This window comes from Micropterus salmoides, unplaced genomic scaffold (genome assembly GCF_014851395.1).
Source record: "Micropterus salmoides isolate LMB-PRFRI ecotype aquatic unplaced genomic scaffold, ASM1485139v1 Ms_hic_scaffold_18, whole genome shotgun sequence".
Lineage (NCBI taxonomy): Eukaryota > Metazoa > Chordata > Actinopteri > Centrarchiformes > Centrarchidae > Micropterus > Micropterus salmoides.
Genome location: NW_024040928.1, coordinates 14,053,555 through 14,070,928, shown reverse-complemented (window position 1 = coordinate 14,070,928; position 17,374 = coordinate 14,053,555). Strand labels below are relative to the sequence as shown.

Here is a 17,374-nt window from a genome sequence, read left to right as displayed (position 1 = left end):
CCCCCAACTTGATGCAAGTCTAAATCACGGGAGTACCTTAAAAAAAAGGTAATTTTTCAAATCGACAGACTAAATTTAACTGCCTGGAGCTTTATTTTTGTTCATTTGAAACCATAGCTGTTGTGAAATCCAGAACAAATTCTTTGTCTAAAGAACAAAGACTCTCCATAATTGTCACCCAGAAACGGCATAAATTTAAACCATCATGCACCACACAGCTGATCTGCCTTGAATCTGCATTTTCGTCTGCTTCCACCCAATCATTCGTGTTGAAGGGACAGCTCAGCAATCTATTTTCACTTCTGTGAATCGCTGAGAAAAGCGTTACATGCAGCTCTACCCACATCATTTCAGTCAGCATTTGAAATATGAGCATTTACAGACGCAGGACCTTATTTAAATGGAGATGTGGGAAACTGTTTGCTTTTGCATTGCATTAGTGTTCGAGCAGCACATTCATTATGACTATCACAGAAGCCTTTATGATTCTCCAAAAGTTAATTTGCACCGAGACGTAGACTCATGGCAACACATCTAAAATTAAAATGCATCTTGGCTCGTCTGATTACAGACTGAGCCCCCCACCCTGTCCAGCAGCGTGGTTAATTCCTGAGCTCATTCTCAGAGGTCAAATTCATTTTAATGAGCCCTTTCCTTTCCTACGAACTATTCAAAACATCTCATATGGTGCAGCACTGCAACCCCCCTTGTAGTCAAATCTCAAATTGCATCCGGAAGAACATGTTTAAACTGTGTGTGTGTGTTAGACCATTTTTTTTGTCTGTCTTAATACGTTATCTTCGTGTGTGTGTGTGTGGGGGGGGGGGGGGTTAACATGGGAGGTGCAGCTAGTTTCTCGCCCAGAGGAAATGGGTCTCAGTGAAGAGCACAGGCTCCATAAATGGGGAACGAGTGCTCGTCTCCAGAGAGCTGTGAAGTGTCTGAGCCTCACATATGCTTGATGGCATTTGAAATTCACTATTTTTACATAGTTCTTTCTTCACTCCTTTCTTGCAATTGTGTTAATCTTTTAGCACATGTTTTCTTAAGATTTGGCTGCCTGTCAGTGGTGATGCAGCAGCTCAAGAATGGCAGCTTAACAAGTAGAGATGCATGTGGTTTAGCTGCTTACATGACCCTCCAGTCATGGAGTAAAAAAGAAAGCTTATCCTCTACTTAAGAATGCAAGCTGGATGTTGGTTAAGAAATATGGAAATCTGTTACTTAATTTGTGAACTTTATACACAAGACAAACTTAACTTTAATGCTGAAGGGGTAAATAAACATAAGTTGTGTTGATGAAAACAGTTCAGACGGTTGTATTGTACATTTAGAAAATGATTATAATAATAATAATGATACCTGCTGGGGGGAAAAAACATATTATAACCCTTGCCCTTTCTGTCCGACTCTGCAGCAAGTCCCGATAGCCAATGGCACCACCAATCCCTGCAGCTCGTCCAAATGCGAGGTCAAACTGGAGCTGGCCTTCGAGTATTTGATGAGCAAAGACCGCCTCCAGTGGGTCACCATCACCAGTCAACAGGTAAGCTGACAGGGTCAACGTGGGCGCTACAAGCATTCAGTTCTTCTTCACTGTGTTTCACTCTTTTCAAGATGCCTAATAAAGATGTTGAGTAAAACTGCACTTAGTACTCTTCAATATTCCAGCCATTATTGACTTTGAGTCTGTGATTTCAGGCTATCATGATGAGTATCTGCCTTCAGTCTATGGTGGACGAATTGATGGTGAAGAAGTCAGGCGGCAGCATAAAAAAGGTTTGTGTTAAGAAAAATCTAATCTACTAATACCAGTAACTGCCATGGCATCCTTAATAAATGGGGGGGAAAAAGGACCACATTTTTGAATGTGTTTTTCAGTTAATACCCAGATTAACAAACTGTTCAACATTATAAATAAACACATTAGCCTCTTTCAGCATCTTCTTTTTTTATATTGTTTTTTTTTAACTATTTGGTTTTTATTTTAATGATTGTGGAGACAATAGGTCATTGGTTGGCTGTGCTAAAATCACAACACATGTAAATGCAGAGTAAACGTCATCATTTACAGGATTCCTTCTTAATGATATGTTGTGTTTTCTCCACTACTACTTCTGTCCTGACACCTCGTAGATGCTGAGGAAACGTCACAACGGCTCCATCCTGCGGTCAGACAGTCAGCAAGCTGTGAAATCTCCCCCTCTACTGGTGAGAAATGGGATAGTGTGCCCTAAGTTTGAATTTGATCTGAACGTTGTATAGCACAAGATAATTTGACACTGCATGCTGTTTTGGCTGCAGGACTCCCCAGACCCGAACCGTGAACAAATCATCAAACTCTCAGTGAGTATCTTTTGTTGTGAAGTATAGTATAGTGCTTCTAAAATAATTTGTTCGAATACTGCAGCATGCAGCTCAATGATGGGGCTTGGATAATTGATTCCCAGAACCTTAAACATTTGTTTAAAATCAATGTCAGTTCAGTATTAAGTATACTATTGATTATTCCATTTAGACCAAGCTGAGCTCGGTGTCCCTGCGAGGGATCAGCGCCTCCAACTCAGCAAATGATATCAGCGGCAACGATTTCCATGGCAACTATGCTTTCGAGGGAATCGGGGATGATGACCTGTAACCAGCCGATTCACCCTCCTCCCCTCTTCATTCTACTGTCAGCGACTGGGATGACAAAGATGCCGAGCCAAGCCAAGCGGACCGCAGACAGGTGTCCGACTCTGCGAGATTGTAGCTTGTTCCTGGAGAAATCGCTGCCTTAAGCTCTCGTTTAATCTTTGACACAGCCCTTTCTTTTTGACTCTCAAAAGCTCATCTTGATTTGTATTTTAGTTCCAAACATCATATTCGATTGAAACATTATCCCTATGTTATTATACTTGTGGCAACGTACAGTAAATAGCATGTCAGGCTACAAGTAGTCAAATAGGGAGGCTTTCTATATACTTTCACAAATTCCTACTTCAGTTTCATTCACATGGATCTGTTTGACTGGCAGTATATGTGAAGTTATAATGCAGTTAAATTCATGAGGTACAAAGTAAATTAATATATTATAAACTACATGAAGAAAACCTGCTAGATCCTGGATTCTTCCCTCGGTGGCTGCATGTTCCTTTCTAACCAGAGAGCCAAATGTTCTGTTAGACCTGGCACTAGTGATAATACAGCAGAACTGGATGTGGATAGTTCTCAAAATGAGTCCAGTGAATGTGTTGAAATTGATCTCTAAACTGTAGACTATTCAGAACAACTGCTTACCTATGTGGATGATCAATGTTTGGCTTGGCTATAAACCAAAATGTCATGTTTTATACTGTTAGTGGTCCTCTGTGTGTCATCCCACTCATGTGCCAAGTCAGTAAATATCTTAACAAGATACCAGTGGTGTTTTCAGCATACGTTTGAGGCACTCATACTGTCTTCAGAAATAGTCTGATGCCTTAACTTTTACTTTTCTTGTTTTCTTGCCTCGTTACCTTGTCATTCAACATAACATTGGTGGAAACTTAAACTCCTTGCCGAACTTGACAGATGGTTGATTTGGCCGAGCTGCTTGCACTTGCTGAACCCATCATTTTGCACAGTTTCACAGGTGGAGATGTTTGAGCGGAAGCTTGAGCATGACTTTAAACATTGTGTGGAGATTGAAGGGGCTCTGGAAATCCATCTTTGATTTTTTTTTTTTTTTTAAACCAATTTTTGAAAGGTTTCTCATAAATGCCAAATTATAGTTTACTAAAGCATTTTGCACAAAATAAACACAAAAATTATGACAATGTCACTTTTTATATTATGTACATGCAATTAAGTATTCTGAACATTTACTAATATCTTTATCATTAATAGCTTATTGTAATCAAATAGATCAAATGTAATCTAAAATGTATAGAACAAAGTTTAAATGGACTAACATTTATCATTGTTTACATCATGTTTAGGGGACTTTTTTGTGTTTACAAATTTTGCATCCGATTGTCTTTGTCTCATTCTTTTTGGCCGAGTGATGGCGTCGTCGGGAGCATTCTTCTGGGCTTCAGTTCATTTTTAATTTGTATGTACATTGTGCCTATCATCTCAGAGGATTTAGTTGAAAGGGTGTTTTGGTGAAGTGGCTAATGTGATCACAATTGCTGGAGTGAACACAGTTCACGGAGAGCAGGCAACAAAATGAACATATCCCGCTGTTTTATAAGAAGTCATTCCATTTTTATTGCTGTTTGAGTCTTTTAAGCTGTATCTCAGCATGTTTTGAAGCCTCCTATATGTAAATCGATGCAAACCTGTCAACAGCTTTACTCTCACTGGTAGCCAGAACTGTACACTGCTTCTTCTGTCTTTAGTTGCATTTACAGAAAGAGGGACGTCATCGACACCGCCATTCATTTTCTGTATTCCTTGTCGATGCGAAGTACGTGGAAGCTGCAAGGTCCTGGACGTTAGTAGATGTTTAGGTGCCAAATTCCATTAAAGTGCATTCATCATCAGCATCATTTTTACAGGAAATGTCAAATTTCATGAAGATTATATGGACTTGATTCATTCTACAACTTTTCATCTAGATTTTAGGTCAGTGACAACTGTCATGTTTAAATAAACAAAAATTAGCTGATCTTGTGGTTCTCTGTTGTCAGTTAATGGTGCGCTTCATGTTTTCATCATTACTAAGTGTTCTTAAGCAGCAGCAGCAGCTTTGGTTCCTAGACATGTAATAAGAGTCGTAATCCATATAGAGCAACCAAGTGATATGAATCAGTACACTACAATGTTTAAAAGTAATTTTAAGTTAATTGTCAGCTCCTGGAGGTATTTGGAACTTGTGACACTAATGTATGCTAACGTCAGCATTCTAACATACTGATATTGTTCACCCTCTTAGTGTAGCATGTTAGCATGCTAAAATTGGCTACTGGAAATGGCACTAAATTCAAAGTGCAGCTGATGCTGATGGAAATGTCAGTTGTTTGCAGATATTTGGTCTTAAACAAATTTTAACCTGATGATGGTGCATGAGGAAAAGTTACAGGATCACCAACGTGATTACAATTCACCCTGGGGGGGGGGACATAAATGTCTGACAAATCTTTTTAAATATGTAATGTGAAAACGCCACGCAGAGAGTTAAGAAAAAAAAATTAGATCCAGCCTGTCTGACATTCAATGAAATGAATTCCATGTGTTTATTTCAAAATCCTCACTTAAGGCATTTATGAGACACTGCATAAAGACAAAAAAATGGACACTTGGGGGATGTCAGTACTAATCAATGGGTTCAATGCTCCATTGTGTCATAGCAAGTTGGCAACCTGAAAAATCTCACTTGCATATAATAGTAATTCAAAAAGAGAGTAAACTTAAAATCAGTCCATATTTTTCCTATGGTAACTAAATGACACTTCACACATCCAAAAATAAAAAACACAAGTATACACTAGAAAAATAAAACTGTTACACACTCACATGCTTACTAATAGTGTCATATTTTTTTCAAGTAAACACACAAGAATGGGCTAATTTCACAGTCAATAGTAAACAGTAATCAAAAGGAGGGTGATCAAACAGTCTCCATCAAAAATACCCAGACTTAATTGTTTTAAGTTCTAGAAATTTAAAGAGTAACGATATGTAGCAAGTACAAGTTTGTGGCAGGAAACATTCTTTCAACATGCTCGTTTTACGATTTACTTTACTCCAATGCTTTGTTTCCCTCCACAACTCATTTAAACCTATCAAAGGCAACTGTGTGTATAATTGTGCCTTTTCTTTAACCATACACACGTCCAGACCGAAGAGGGCCTTTCAAAATGCTTGTGCATGCAATTTTAGCGTTAAAATAACCAGAAATAAATTTGCTGCCAACTGTTTAGCCTTCCAAATCCCGTTTTATAATCCTGAGGGGTACGGGAACACAGTTCAAGACACTGGAGATTCTTTAGTTAGGCTTCAACAACCTAATTAATCAATATAGTTTATCAATGGTACAGTTCCACTACTATTAAATAGCATTTTGCTAGTAGTACATACATTAGTAAATTAATCTGAAGGCATGCCATTACCAGAGCTTGTGCCCCAGTGCAAACAAAGCACAATATTAGTCTTTATTTAAAGCTGCACTGTGTAGTCTATGTATAAACTTAGCACATATGTCAAATCTAATTCCTTGTTAAAATAACCTATTGAAGGCAAGTCAGTTAAATGTGATAGGAAAAAAATCACTAAAATTCAAATTTCATGAAATTTTTGGTACAAAATTAAAAAGGTTTGGCCTAAATTTATGACAATTTATAACAACTTTGATAAAAACAGCTATTGCCCCTTATTTAAAATCTAAACTACACAGTGCAGCTCAACAGTTCAGGCAAAAGTGTGCACGAGTTCCATCTACTGAGGAGTATTTGGTAGTGTTCTCTGTTCTACGATGAAGAACCAGATGTGTGTTGTAATATGAAGGGGGAAAAGTTAGAATTAGCCTAGTGTGGTGTAACATATAGAATGAGACGGTCAAAGGACTTCCACTTTACAGAAAGTCCACTCGCCTTGACACAAACACAGAGTAGAAGACAAACTCTGAACAGACTCACCCACCTTACATAATCCAAAAAGGGATCAAAATATTCAAAACAATTGTTTTTCATAATTGTGCGAGATTATACAAATAAACAATTAGCAGCCTCTGAAGACATCTGACAAAACACTAACAGACTGATACACACTGAAACAATATAAAGGCTCTGTAGGGGGGGGGGGGTTGCTGGTAGCTTAGTTTTGCTGAGTTATATTTTATACAATCTCATGTTTGTAGCATGGGTGTATTGTCTGACCTACCTCCCTCGACATATACTGCATATCAACCCCGGTTTCTTTTCTGTGAGTTTGACCGCCAACTCCCATGCCTTTCCTTACTTCCCCTTCTTCATCGTTGCCGGTCATCGGGACTTTGACCCAGCCGTCTGTGGCCAGGCCGTGTTTCTTCTGATGTCTCTTGTAATTGTCCCAGTGGCCAGTGGTGTAGCCACACTCCTGGCACTTGTACGGCTTCTCTCCCGTGTGCCGAAGCATGTGCCGCTTCAGGTTCATGCTCTGGTTGCAGCTGTAACTGCACACGGCACACTGGAAGGGCTTCGCGCCAGAGTGCACCCGCTGGTGGCGCTTCAGGTTGGCCAGGTTCCCGCAGGCATAATCGCACAAATGGCACTTGTAAGGTTTCTCGCCTGTGTGCACTCTGTGGTGACGCTTGAGGTTGTCGAAGTGCGCTGAGGCATAGTCGCATTGTGGGCACTTGTACGGTTTCTCGCCGCTGTGAGTTTTCATGTGGCGCGCCAAGTGGTTGGGGTAGTGTGTGAGGAAGGGGCAGGCGGCGCAGGTGTACACCTTGTCGCTGCGTTCACCGGGGCTATTGGGAGATGATGAGTCTTTAGTCAGCATTTCAAGGGTACACTTGGCACAAATCTGCGCCGTGGAGCCGTCTTCGTCCTCCAGGACAATGCCACACAGCCGGCAGGTGAAAGGGAAAAGTGACTGTGTGAGGGCTGCACCGTCTGCTACGCCGCCTCTGGTTGCCCTGCTGCCACCGCTGCCTGTGCTCTCCATCAGGGGTGGAGGCTGGTGGTCAGGAGCTGGGTTAGAGGCTGGTATGGGGGGTGGTGACGCCCCTTTTAAGCCATCAAAGGCTGATAGGTAGTCATTGTTCTGGGCTCCCAAACTCAGGTTTGAAGTCGGCCTCGCAACTTCTGAAACTTCACAAAATGATTAGTTATTATACACTTAATGACTGATCAAAGCTATTTGTGTGCATCATGAGTCACACTATTAAGTGTAGTAAGAAAATGATACATACCCTTGGCTGATGCACCAGACTCTTCCTCATTGGATCTTTGCCCAGTCACATGCCTCTTCAGGCTGTTTTGGCCACTGGCCGGTCGTGGTGGAGCGTCCTGTCCCGCCCCCGCAGAGGGCACATGCATGCGCTGGTGCCTCTTGAGGTTGCCAAGGGAACTGCAGGCAAAAGTGCAGCGGTCACACTTGTACGGTTTTTCCCCAGTGTGAATGCGCAGGTGTCTCTGCAGGTTCACCAGCTGGGCCGAGGCGTAAGTGCACAAGGGGCAGTTATAGGGCTTCTCCCCGTTGTGCGTCTTCATGTGACGCTTCACGTGGTTGGCGTAACGCGAGGAGAAGCCACAGAGGTGACACGAGTGCAGTTTGGGCAATTTGTCCTCAGCTGTCAGTACTTTGTCACCCATCCCATTTCCCGCCGCATCACCGTCAAGCTGCAAATGGGATCCTGAGCGAATCCCGCTGATGCTTCCAAAAGGCGAACAGAAGTCCGTGCCTTTGGCTTCCCTGGAGGCTTTGCAGCACCTAAGGCAGTACGGACCAACCAGGTCTATTCCAGGTCCCAGGGGTTCATCGCGGAGCTGTCCGCAGCTCCTGCAGGACAGGTATGGAGGAAAACTGGGCTCAGACTGGGCTGCTCTACCCTCGTCTTCCCTACCGTTGTCAGTTGTGCTGTGGGAGTTGTCCGTTTCACTTTCCATGCTGAGCTGGCTGTAGGCAGGGCTCTCCTCATCACCCAGAGGATACACAGAGAAACCGATCTCAGCAGCTACTTCTGCATAGGGAAGACAAACGGGGGAAAGAAAGTTTCTAAAAACTGCATGTTTTCAGCATCAAGCTCTTCACTATCCACTTTAAATGTCACTACACAGATCATGACAAACAATGAAATGCAGCGATGCTTGAAATAATAATAGCTTTAATGACCTAAAAAATTTACTCTAATGCCATTTACAATGTTAGAACAAATGAGACATGGTTTAAAGGGAGACACCTGAAGGCACACATCCAATTCAAACAGTATCTTCCAACAAAGAAGGATTCAAAACTACCAGCGATACCAAGCTGTTACACATAATGCCCCTCCATTTACATGACACTGAAGAAAGACAACTTAAGTACAGAAAGAATCTCTGTAAAAAAAGAGACCGTAAGAAAACATTGGATACTCACAGTGCTACCTGCAAGGTCTCTTGCATTTTTGTTTTTATGCCATCTGAGGTTTTCAAAAAAGCAAAAAAGCAAAAAGACGGTACTTTTCTCAGACGGTAAGAAGAAAAGCTTCAAGACTTCAAGAGACTGGCACTCTTCGGTGTATGTGCTTCTGAAAGCGAACAAGCCCAAAGAAATAAACGCCTTCTTTCACAGATGCCGAGGCAGAATGTGAGGAAGGCGAGAATCAAGACTGCCCCTTTTATCCTGCCCCATGGAACCCCCTCGTGGATGATTATTGAGCCTAATGATGATGATCATGACTGTAATGGTGAGGCGGCTGCTGCTGATGATGATGATAATGATGATGAGGGCAGATGATGATGATGATGATGATGATGATGATGATGATGATGAGGGCAGATGATGATGATGATGATGATGGTAAGATGATGATGAGGGGGAAACAATAATGACAGTGGGTGGGGTAGTGGCAGCAGATGATGATGATGATGATGATGATGATTATGAATAAAAGCCCTCTTATAATGGTGTCCTTGATGGTAATGGTCCTATTTTTATGACCATTATATAATAATGGCGTCGCAGCTCCTTTCTCTACTTTTCCATTTTTTCAGACCGCTCTCTCTGACAAAGAGCCATGCTGGGAAATACGAGCTGGTAGTTCTCGTTCTCCTACTGTAGCACAGAGGGGCGACACTTCATCACTGAGAAGCAAACTATAAAAACCTACAAGTCCTCCTTGTAGCGTGGCCACCGCCACATTTCCTTTAAGTGGTAAAACCATTCACATCATTTACATCACAGATTTGTTCCATGAAAAGGAAGGCTTAAGCAACACATAATGATGCTATTGTCCTTTCACCAAGCAAATGTGGTTGAAACTGTGGAGTAAATTGAAATGTACTATAACAACCAGGCTGTCTGATTCTTTCATTCCCTTTATTGTATAATCAATAGACACATTTGCCACATGTGAGATAAGATGTCTAAAATAGACTAATACAGAACACAAACACACGGAGGGAGGTGAACAGGCAACATTTGACGACATTGACACCGAAAAGGACAAAAACTCGGTTGATAGACTTGCTCTACTTATAAGTGAATGGACACGTACAGTCTAAAGACAGGCAGACATCAACAGCACCCGCTGCCTTTTAAAGCTATAACCCTTAACTTAATCAAATCCCGTTTTATTTATCAACATTTTTTCTGCAATATCCATTCAATATATTTACATTCTGTAATTCTGTCTCTCTCTATGTTAGTTAGTATTATATTAGTTATCATTGTTAAGAGTCGATCATTTAAGCATTGGATTCCAATTTCTTACCTACACACAAGGGATTCAAAGCAAACAAGGCAACATGTAATCTAGAGTTTTTACTTTAATCTAACTAATACCAGCTTCCATCAGTTGACTGCTCACTCTCCTAACGTTGTATCAAAGCTATATAAAAGGGTAAATATACCCTTAACTCTCCTCTCAGCATCATTTCAAAATTGGTGAGCACTGGCTGCAACTGATCTTCAAAAAGGCACAAATAAAACAAAAGGTCATTTTCTGCATACCTCCAACGCCGTGCTTAGCGTGAAAATCCCATCACAGCTGCAATTACTTCTGACCGACTTCTTTGTTAAAAGAACTTGAGTTTGTCTGACTGAGCTGTAAACACAAACACCAGCGGCTCTTCTGCTGTATTTCTGACCCAAGTAGCTGCTCAAGCACCAAATCAGTCAACACTTAAATCTTCAGGCATTATCACTTCAATTATTTTTAAAGAGTGATTACAAACCTGAGAACTTTTCCAAGCCTAGAATCTTGTTGTCATGATCGGGGTCACCAAACTCAAGGTCTTGTCCTAGAAGGAAGTCTGTGTCTAAGGTGAGGTTTCCAGGAGCTTCAATGGCTACACCATCTTCAGAATCCACTGCAATTACAGAAAGGAGCAAAGAAACGACATTTGATGACTACTGTCATTTCACTGAAGGGCTCGGCTTTAATCAATCTGCATGAATATTTCCCAAAAGGTTATTTTAACATTTGGGGAAACTCTTGAAGCTGCTTGAGTTTCACAGTATCAATTAAAATTGTTGGCAGCCTGAATCACATCATAATTTTCCACACATACCAAAAACAAAATGTATCAGCTCTTCTCATTTTGCAACAAAAGCTTTTGGCATCCCTTAGTGAGCCAGATCATCGATTGTATGCAATAGTTTGATCCACCCCACAGAATTACACAATATATATTATATTAGAATTTTATTTTAGGTTAGTCAAGCATGCAAATGTGGAGTATATGGAAATGCAATTAGCCAGGTAGGGCTGGGCGATATGGCCAAAATAAAAGCATGATAATAAATGTCACATCATTCGATATCGATAATTATCAAGATAACTGTCGAATCATTATTTCTGTCAAGTTTAAAGACTGATTTTTTAAGTTGAAGAAATCAGATGGTCAATTGGGGTTGTAAACTGTTCTTTATGGTCAGAACATGACAAACACTTGTCAAACAGTGAATCACTTAACATTTCTGAGGTAGAACATTCAAAACAATTATTATAAAATCTTTTTACAACAAATTTTTCAGTCCCTTTTTCTATACAGAATATATATCTAAATATAAAAATTTGTGCTAATTTGTTAGTGATTCAAATGAATTCATTTAAACATTTATTTAACATTTATAGAACATTGGTTATATTGTTACTGAGGAAAATTATATTGTGATGATTATTGTTACTGTTTTATTGAAAAGGCCGAAAGCCAGGTCATTAGTAACTGGTCCGAATTTCTGCTGGTGAAAATCCTTTCAGTTCCACTATAATGTTATTTGTTTTAATGTGGCTATCAAAGTAAAAAGTCAGACATATTCTAGGAACACTATTTAATTTACTACCCTACAGTGTACAAACAGTATTTTATGAACAAAACCAACCTGCTAGCAGCTGACAGATGGAGCTTGGTTACTGCAGTTACAGCTAATGATGCCTGAAATTCTAACTTGGTCTCTCAAGCTTGATAACATCCAAACAACTACGACACAGCTGTCACTATTCAGAAAACTACTAGCAGGCCAATTCAAGGGCATCATGCTCATCAGCCCTTTCTGGCAAGTCCTGAAGTAACAGCACCATGCTGCCATCTACCGGTCCTTTTAGTGCTTGACACGATGACAACAATCTATCAAGACTGTGTGGGATGTTTCACTGAGCCACATCTCAAATTAGTTTTATAGCTGGCTGTAAAATAGGAGCACACAAAACAATCTTGCTCGGACATGTTGGACAAGCGAATGGAAATATTGGACTGTAAAAGAGCCACAGTAAAGCAAACCCTCTGATGTATTATTAGTGCATGACAGTAAATTAGTTTTGGCGTTTGAAGTACATACCGATCAATAATACATTTTCCTGGTGGGAATGTATGGTGTTGACATTTATTGTCCACCACTGAAATACTTGTAGACAACACAATCACACATTCATGTCCTTTTCTATGCATAACAGATGGCAACATCAATTAGAGTAACTACTTTAGCAATGTATGTTGATGTGACGATTACATTTAGAGAGGAAGTGTAGGGAGATGAAGAAGTTGGTAAAACAAATACTATCCTTCTGATAACTGGCAACATTCATATCTGGCCATACCGAGGGGTGCATGGTTTGAGACATTAGTTAATCTTGTTAACGTGCAGAGTATCACGCATTCAACAGCTTAATCTCTGTATGGAGCAGCTAATTACTAACATGAAATCAGTCATCTCATTCTGAATCAGGTACTACACAGAATACAACACATGAACAAATTTGTTCATAACAAGTAAACAAGTAAATAGCTCCAAATGTCACATCTGTATAGTTATAGCTACATTTCACAAGTCACTTGCAGTGTTAACATTCCACATTCATTCTAATGGATGCAGGATGTGACATCACATTGAACTGCATTACTAGTTGGAGTACTGTGGGTGATGACTGATGCATGATTGATGGGAAACACTCGGACGCCTGGAGTCCAGATGTGAGCAGAGAAAGAACACACGTTGTAAGCGTTCAGGCCAAATAAATCTCCAGTAAATTCACAGGGACCTAAATGTCGAGCCGCAGTTACTGTATGTTGTTAAAAAAAAGAAGTGAGAAATCATTTCCTGCATTCGGCTATGCGCAACTTTTCAATGTTAAAAACATCCCTGAATACTTACACTTGACTGGCTGTGGATTCTGTTGTTTTTTTCTTGGCATCTTCCGGTCAGCCTCTCTCTTTTTTGTAGCGGCGTCTTGCAGACTTCCTCAACCATCAGCTCATTCTCATCTGTTTGGAAGCTATTCTTCAGTATTTCTATAGATGCAAGACAGAAAAAATTCAAATCAATTAGTTACTTAGTTTAATTATTTGGTCATTATAATGTAATAATAATAAAAAAAAAACATCAGAATTTCCAAAAGCCCAAGGTAACATCTTCAAGTTAACCAACAGCCCAAACACATTTATCACAGAGTAAAGAAACTAGCAAATATTGACATCTGAGAAGCTTGGACCAGTAAATTTATGGCATTTTAAAAAATGACTTAAAAGATAAATTGATTATTAAAATTGTTACTGATTTATTTTCCCTTAACCAATTAATCAACAAATAGCTGTAGCTCAAAAATCTAAATTTACCAAGGAAGACATGATCACCTATTTCAGTTACCAACACAGAACTACCTTAGTCATTTTACTTTAACATAGGTAGGTTTTCTAGCTGATTCATGTCTGTTAATCCCTGTTTTTAAATAAAACTGCTAACTATAAATGCTACGAACCCATTTAGAAGTCTTACTGCAGTGTTTCTCTCATCTTCTGTTCAAATCTATTATGTCCCAATGAAGCCAGATGGAGAATATAACACTGTGCAGTTAATAAACCCTCCCTTAAAGGTCACCTACAATAACGTTACAGGGCACAGATGTCATTTAAGTGTATTTTCTGGACTTCAGCTGCTGTATTTACACTGTAAACAAGGGTCAGGGTCCAGAAAATCCATTAGACATCAACCTACTTTAGCAAAATGGCTAACACATCAACGTTAACGTTAGCTCTGGTAGTGCAAACCGACAGAGAGCAATCAAACGAGTCAGTCAGCTAGCAATTTAAACTGAAACATGTCCTCACATAGCAAACAGCAAGCTAATGTTGTCACTCTACAACAGGAAATGTCAGCAACATTTGGGAAAACTGACGGTAGACAACCTAATGAGTGGCTAAACCAGACGCGTCCTCATCTGCACGTAGTAAAGACTGACAAGTGCCATCTTTAGTGAATATGCGCCGTGGCTAAACGTGTTAACCTACAGCTAAATTAGCCGAGTAACGTTAGCCGTGAAGCTAACTTACCTAGACAACGTAAATAGTCCTGTCGATTGAGCTGTTTTTTATCGTCGCTATACACGCCATTAGATGTGAAGTGTTTTTGCTGAAGTGTACAACGTCTGGAGATCCGCCATTTCTTCATGAGCTGCGGTGACAAAGAAAGGCAATTAATGGTATTTTTCATAACTTAATTGATTTTCTGATTCGCCTGAGATCCAGCAGCAGCAACAACAACAACAAAGCTTCCGGCCTGGATCCTTCAGAATAAAAGCGACATCGCTAATTACTAATGGGAAATCAAAATTTAAATTTAGCACGAAACAAAACACTGATTTTTTTGGGGGGGGGCGATTTTTGAACAGGTAACACAAGATAACGCAAAACATCCTGTTTACTCGGTAAATTTAAACGGCAGAAAATGTCATCAGAAATTGTTAAGGCGTCCATTTTTGGTGCTACCACTTCATCAGTAGGCATCTAATTCACCACTTAACCGACCTTGTATGAAATGAGGTTAAGAAGTAACTGGGCTTAAGAAATGATATTTATTACTGAATAAATATTGATATGGTGGAATTCAATATCATACTTGACATATTCATTTAATCAATCTCATTTAACTACTGTCCATGAACAGACTGTTTTCCAGTTTTAACACCACATTTGTGTTTAGAAAGAAATTATATAATCTGACACCGGATGAAAACACACATTAACTGTTGTTCGCCTTCTGGATAGGTATGAGAATCTGTAGAGGATGTGGCATACAGTGAATATGTATGTGAGGGGTTTGCCCCTTGAACTGATTTGAGGGACATTTACTAAACTAAATAATATAGGCCTATAATTGTTACATTATTATTATTATTTTTTTAGAAATTCTTTAGAAATAAAGTGATGAGGTTTCTGAAAAAGGTCGTCAGTAGACCAAACCACTGTGAGGCATATGAGGGGGAGGACTTAATCTTTCAAAACTTAAAAAACACAGTGGACTCAGTAGAGAACAAGAGCTGTTAACCGTTTGTGTTGACTAGAGCTGATGGACAACAGTGGTTATTTTGATCAATTTTATTGCTGGGGACAATAGAGTAGTCACTGGATATTGGGAGGGACATGCCCCCTCCCTACTAAATTCTACAACTTTGGCAAAGCATGGCCTTGGCCTTGCAACCACTGTGATACATAAGAGCACAGCCTGTTTTTGTTTATTTTCACACTCACATATTTCAGATGGAACAACGTGACATGACAATGTACCAATTCTGTCAGCTTTGGGATTTCAGAGTTTCTTCCTTTTTATAACTTTTTGTTCCCACTTTAATGCCATCTTGTGCTGTTTGTGACTACTGCTCAGGCAGACCATTTCAATTTTAAAGTTTCATAGTATTTAATTCTAAGTTGTGGTACATTCATTAGGCCTAACCCCAGGGTAAAATTACATTTTGTTCAGAATCAGAAGGAGCTTTATGCCAAGTAAGGTTTTACACATACAAGGAATTTGCTTTGGTGATAAGGTGAGAGTATTGTGTACATAAATTTATAAATTGACCGTATAAAAATGTACAACAACAAAGATTACCAATTAACTACAAATATGTGCAATGTGCAATGTGTGTTTGTGCATGATATGAAATGAAATGTTATTTACATGTGCAGACACATTTGTATTATTTGCAAGGGGGGAGTGTCAGTGGGGAGCATGGGCTTTGTTAATGAGGCTAGCTGCAAACGGGAAGAAGCTTTTTTGTTGTTTGATCGCTATTAGTCATCCGAGCTTTTATTTAATTGGCATGACTATTTATTTCAAAATTAAATGATTTTGAAACCATTTTTAAAAGTTTCAATTCTTTGTTTTATTGTGAAGGCCCGGGCCGCGTACCGGACGTGTTATTGTTGCTGGCGGAATGCATCTTGATTCCACTCTGCAGACATCGCTCTTCCATTTAGTGAGGTGTTTTCCGCTTCCGAAATAAATTTCCGGTTGCTGTACCTCACTGAATCATGGTAGTTGTCGTTCTTACGCACATAGTATCAGAAATATCCATAATATGCTAATCTTAACTGAATGATTTTACAGCTCTATGACTGTTAACAGAAAACTTGGCAGTCCTACCAAAATACAATACACTCATCCAATGGACTGACTACCCCAATAGGCCCACTTCAAACCAATAGACAGTAGTCTACTGTGAGACCATCCCCAGATAATACAGTTGTTATATGGCAAAATAAAGAAATCATCCACTTCCACAATGCCAATGCCATTTGAAAACCTAAAGTATAAGCACCGAGCTCAACAGAGAATCCAGACTGATGAAGATACAATGTAGTAGCCAACAATGTGACATTGTAGGAAATGCAAAAATTTGTAAACTGTAGCCAAATGTGAGAAATTGGGCAAATGCTTATGTCTTGTGACATTTTAGGGCATTATCTGCATTTTACAAATGAATCTGCCCACACATTAGAATATTTTGCTAGTTATAGACTTAACACTACACTATGCATTACATTATGGGGACAATATAAAACATGACAAACTCCATTTACACTTAGAGTCCAGTAACACTGACCCACTCAGTATAGGTTGTCCTCCTGCAGTTCCACATAATATAGATTTCACACCTTAAATGTGATTGTACGTTATTTTTATCTAAACTGTGCAGTTTTTTTGTTTGTTTTTTTACAACTGGAGCCATGGTGCTTCAGGAGATCCATGAGGAGTAAACTACCTTTTATTTTACACAGAATTTGGACCAGGTCAGGTGTGGGCTACCTCTTAATTTCAAATGATCATGATCAATCCTGCCAAATGTTTGGTTGATTGGGATGAAATATAAAATGAGTTGTGTGTACATTTGTGTGTACATTTGGCGCTGAAAACGTGAGAAACTCTGTTTTTTGTATGGGATTTGGCATTTATGAATAGGAGATCCTGGGATTCTGCGTCATCCCATTGGCTCATGTCACTGCAGTGTGCC

At 39.6% G+C, this 17,374-nt stretch overlaps 2 protein-coding genes across 3 annotated transcripts in view; one reads left to right on the top strand and one right to left on the bottom strand.

Annotated features, from left to right (window-relative positions):
* snx17 (sorting nexin 17) overlaps positions 1–4,631 on the top strand; it is a 29,997-nt gene extending 25,366 nt beyond the window's left edge. The window contains exons 11-15 of the mRNA XM_038727167.1: positions 1,418–1,546; positions 1,702–1,779; positions 2,137–2,211; positions 2,305–2,346; positions 2,519–4,631. Coding sequence (XP_038583095.1) covers positions 1,418–1,546; positions 1,702–1,779; positions 2,137–2,211; positions 2,305–2,346; positions 2,519–2,638 — 444 coding nt within the window. The 3' untranslated portion in view covers positions 2,639–4,631. The remainder of the gene's footprint in view (positions 1–1,417; positions 1,547–1,701; positions 1,780–2,136; positions 2,212–2,304; positions 2,347–2,518) is intronic.
* Positions 4,632–5,169: 538 nt separating this feature from the next.
* znf513a (zinc finger protein 513a) lies at positions 5,170–14,628 on the bottom strand. 2 transcript variants are annotated; one of them, XM_038727164.1, is made up of 5 exons: positions 14,418–14,628; positions 13,243–13,379; positions 10,824–10,958; positions 7,856–8,626; positions 5,170–7,754 (listed from the first exon to the last, which is right to left on the bottom strand). In XM_038727164.1, exons 2-5 carry the CDS (start codon positions 13,280–13,282, stop codon positions 6,799–6,801), a joined length of 1,902 nt encoding a protein of 633 aa, XP_038583092.1. In that variant the 5' UTR covers positions 13,283–13,379; positions 14,418–14,628; the 3' UTR covers positions 5,170–6,798. The 2 variants fall into 2 exon arrangements, with proteins under 2 accessions (XP_038583092.1, XP_038583093.1); XM_038727165.1 differs by having other exon boundaries at positions 5,170–7,748.
* Between the last annotated feature and the right edge of the window lie 2,746 nt (positions 14,629–17,374).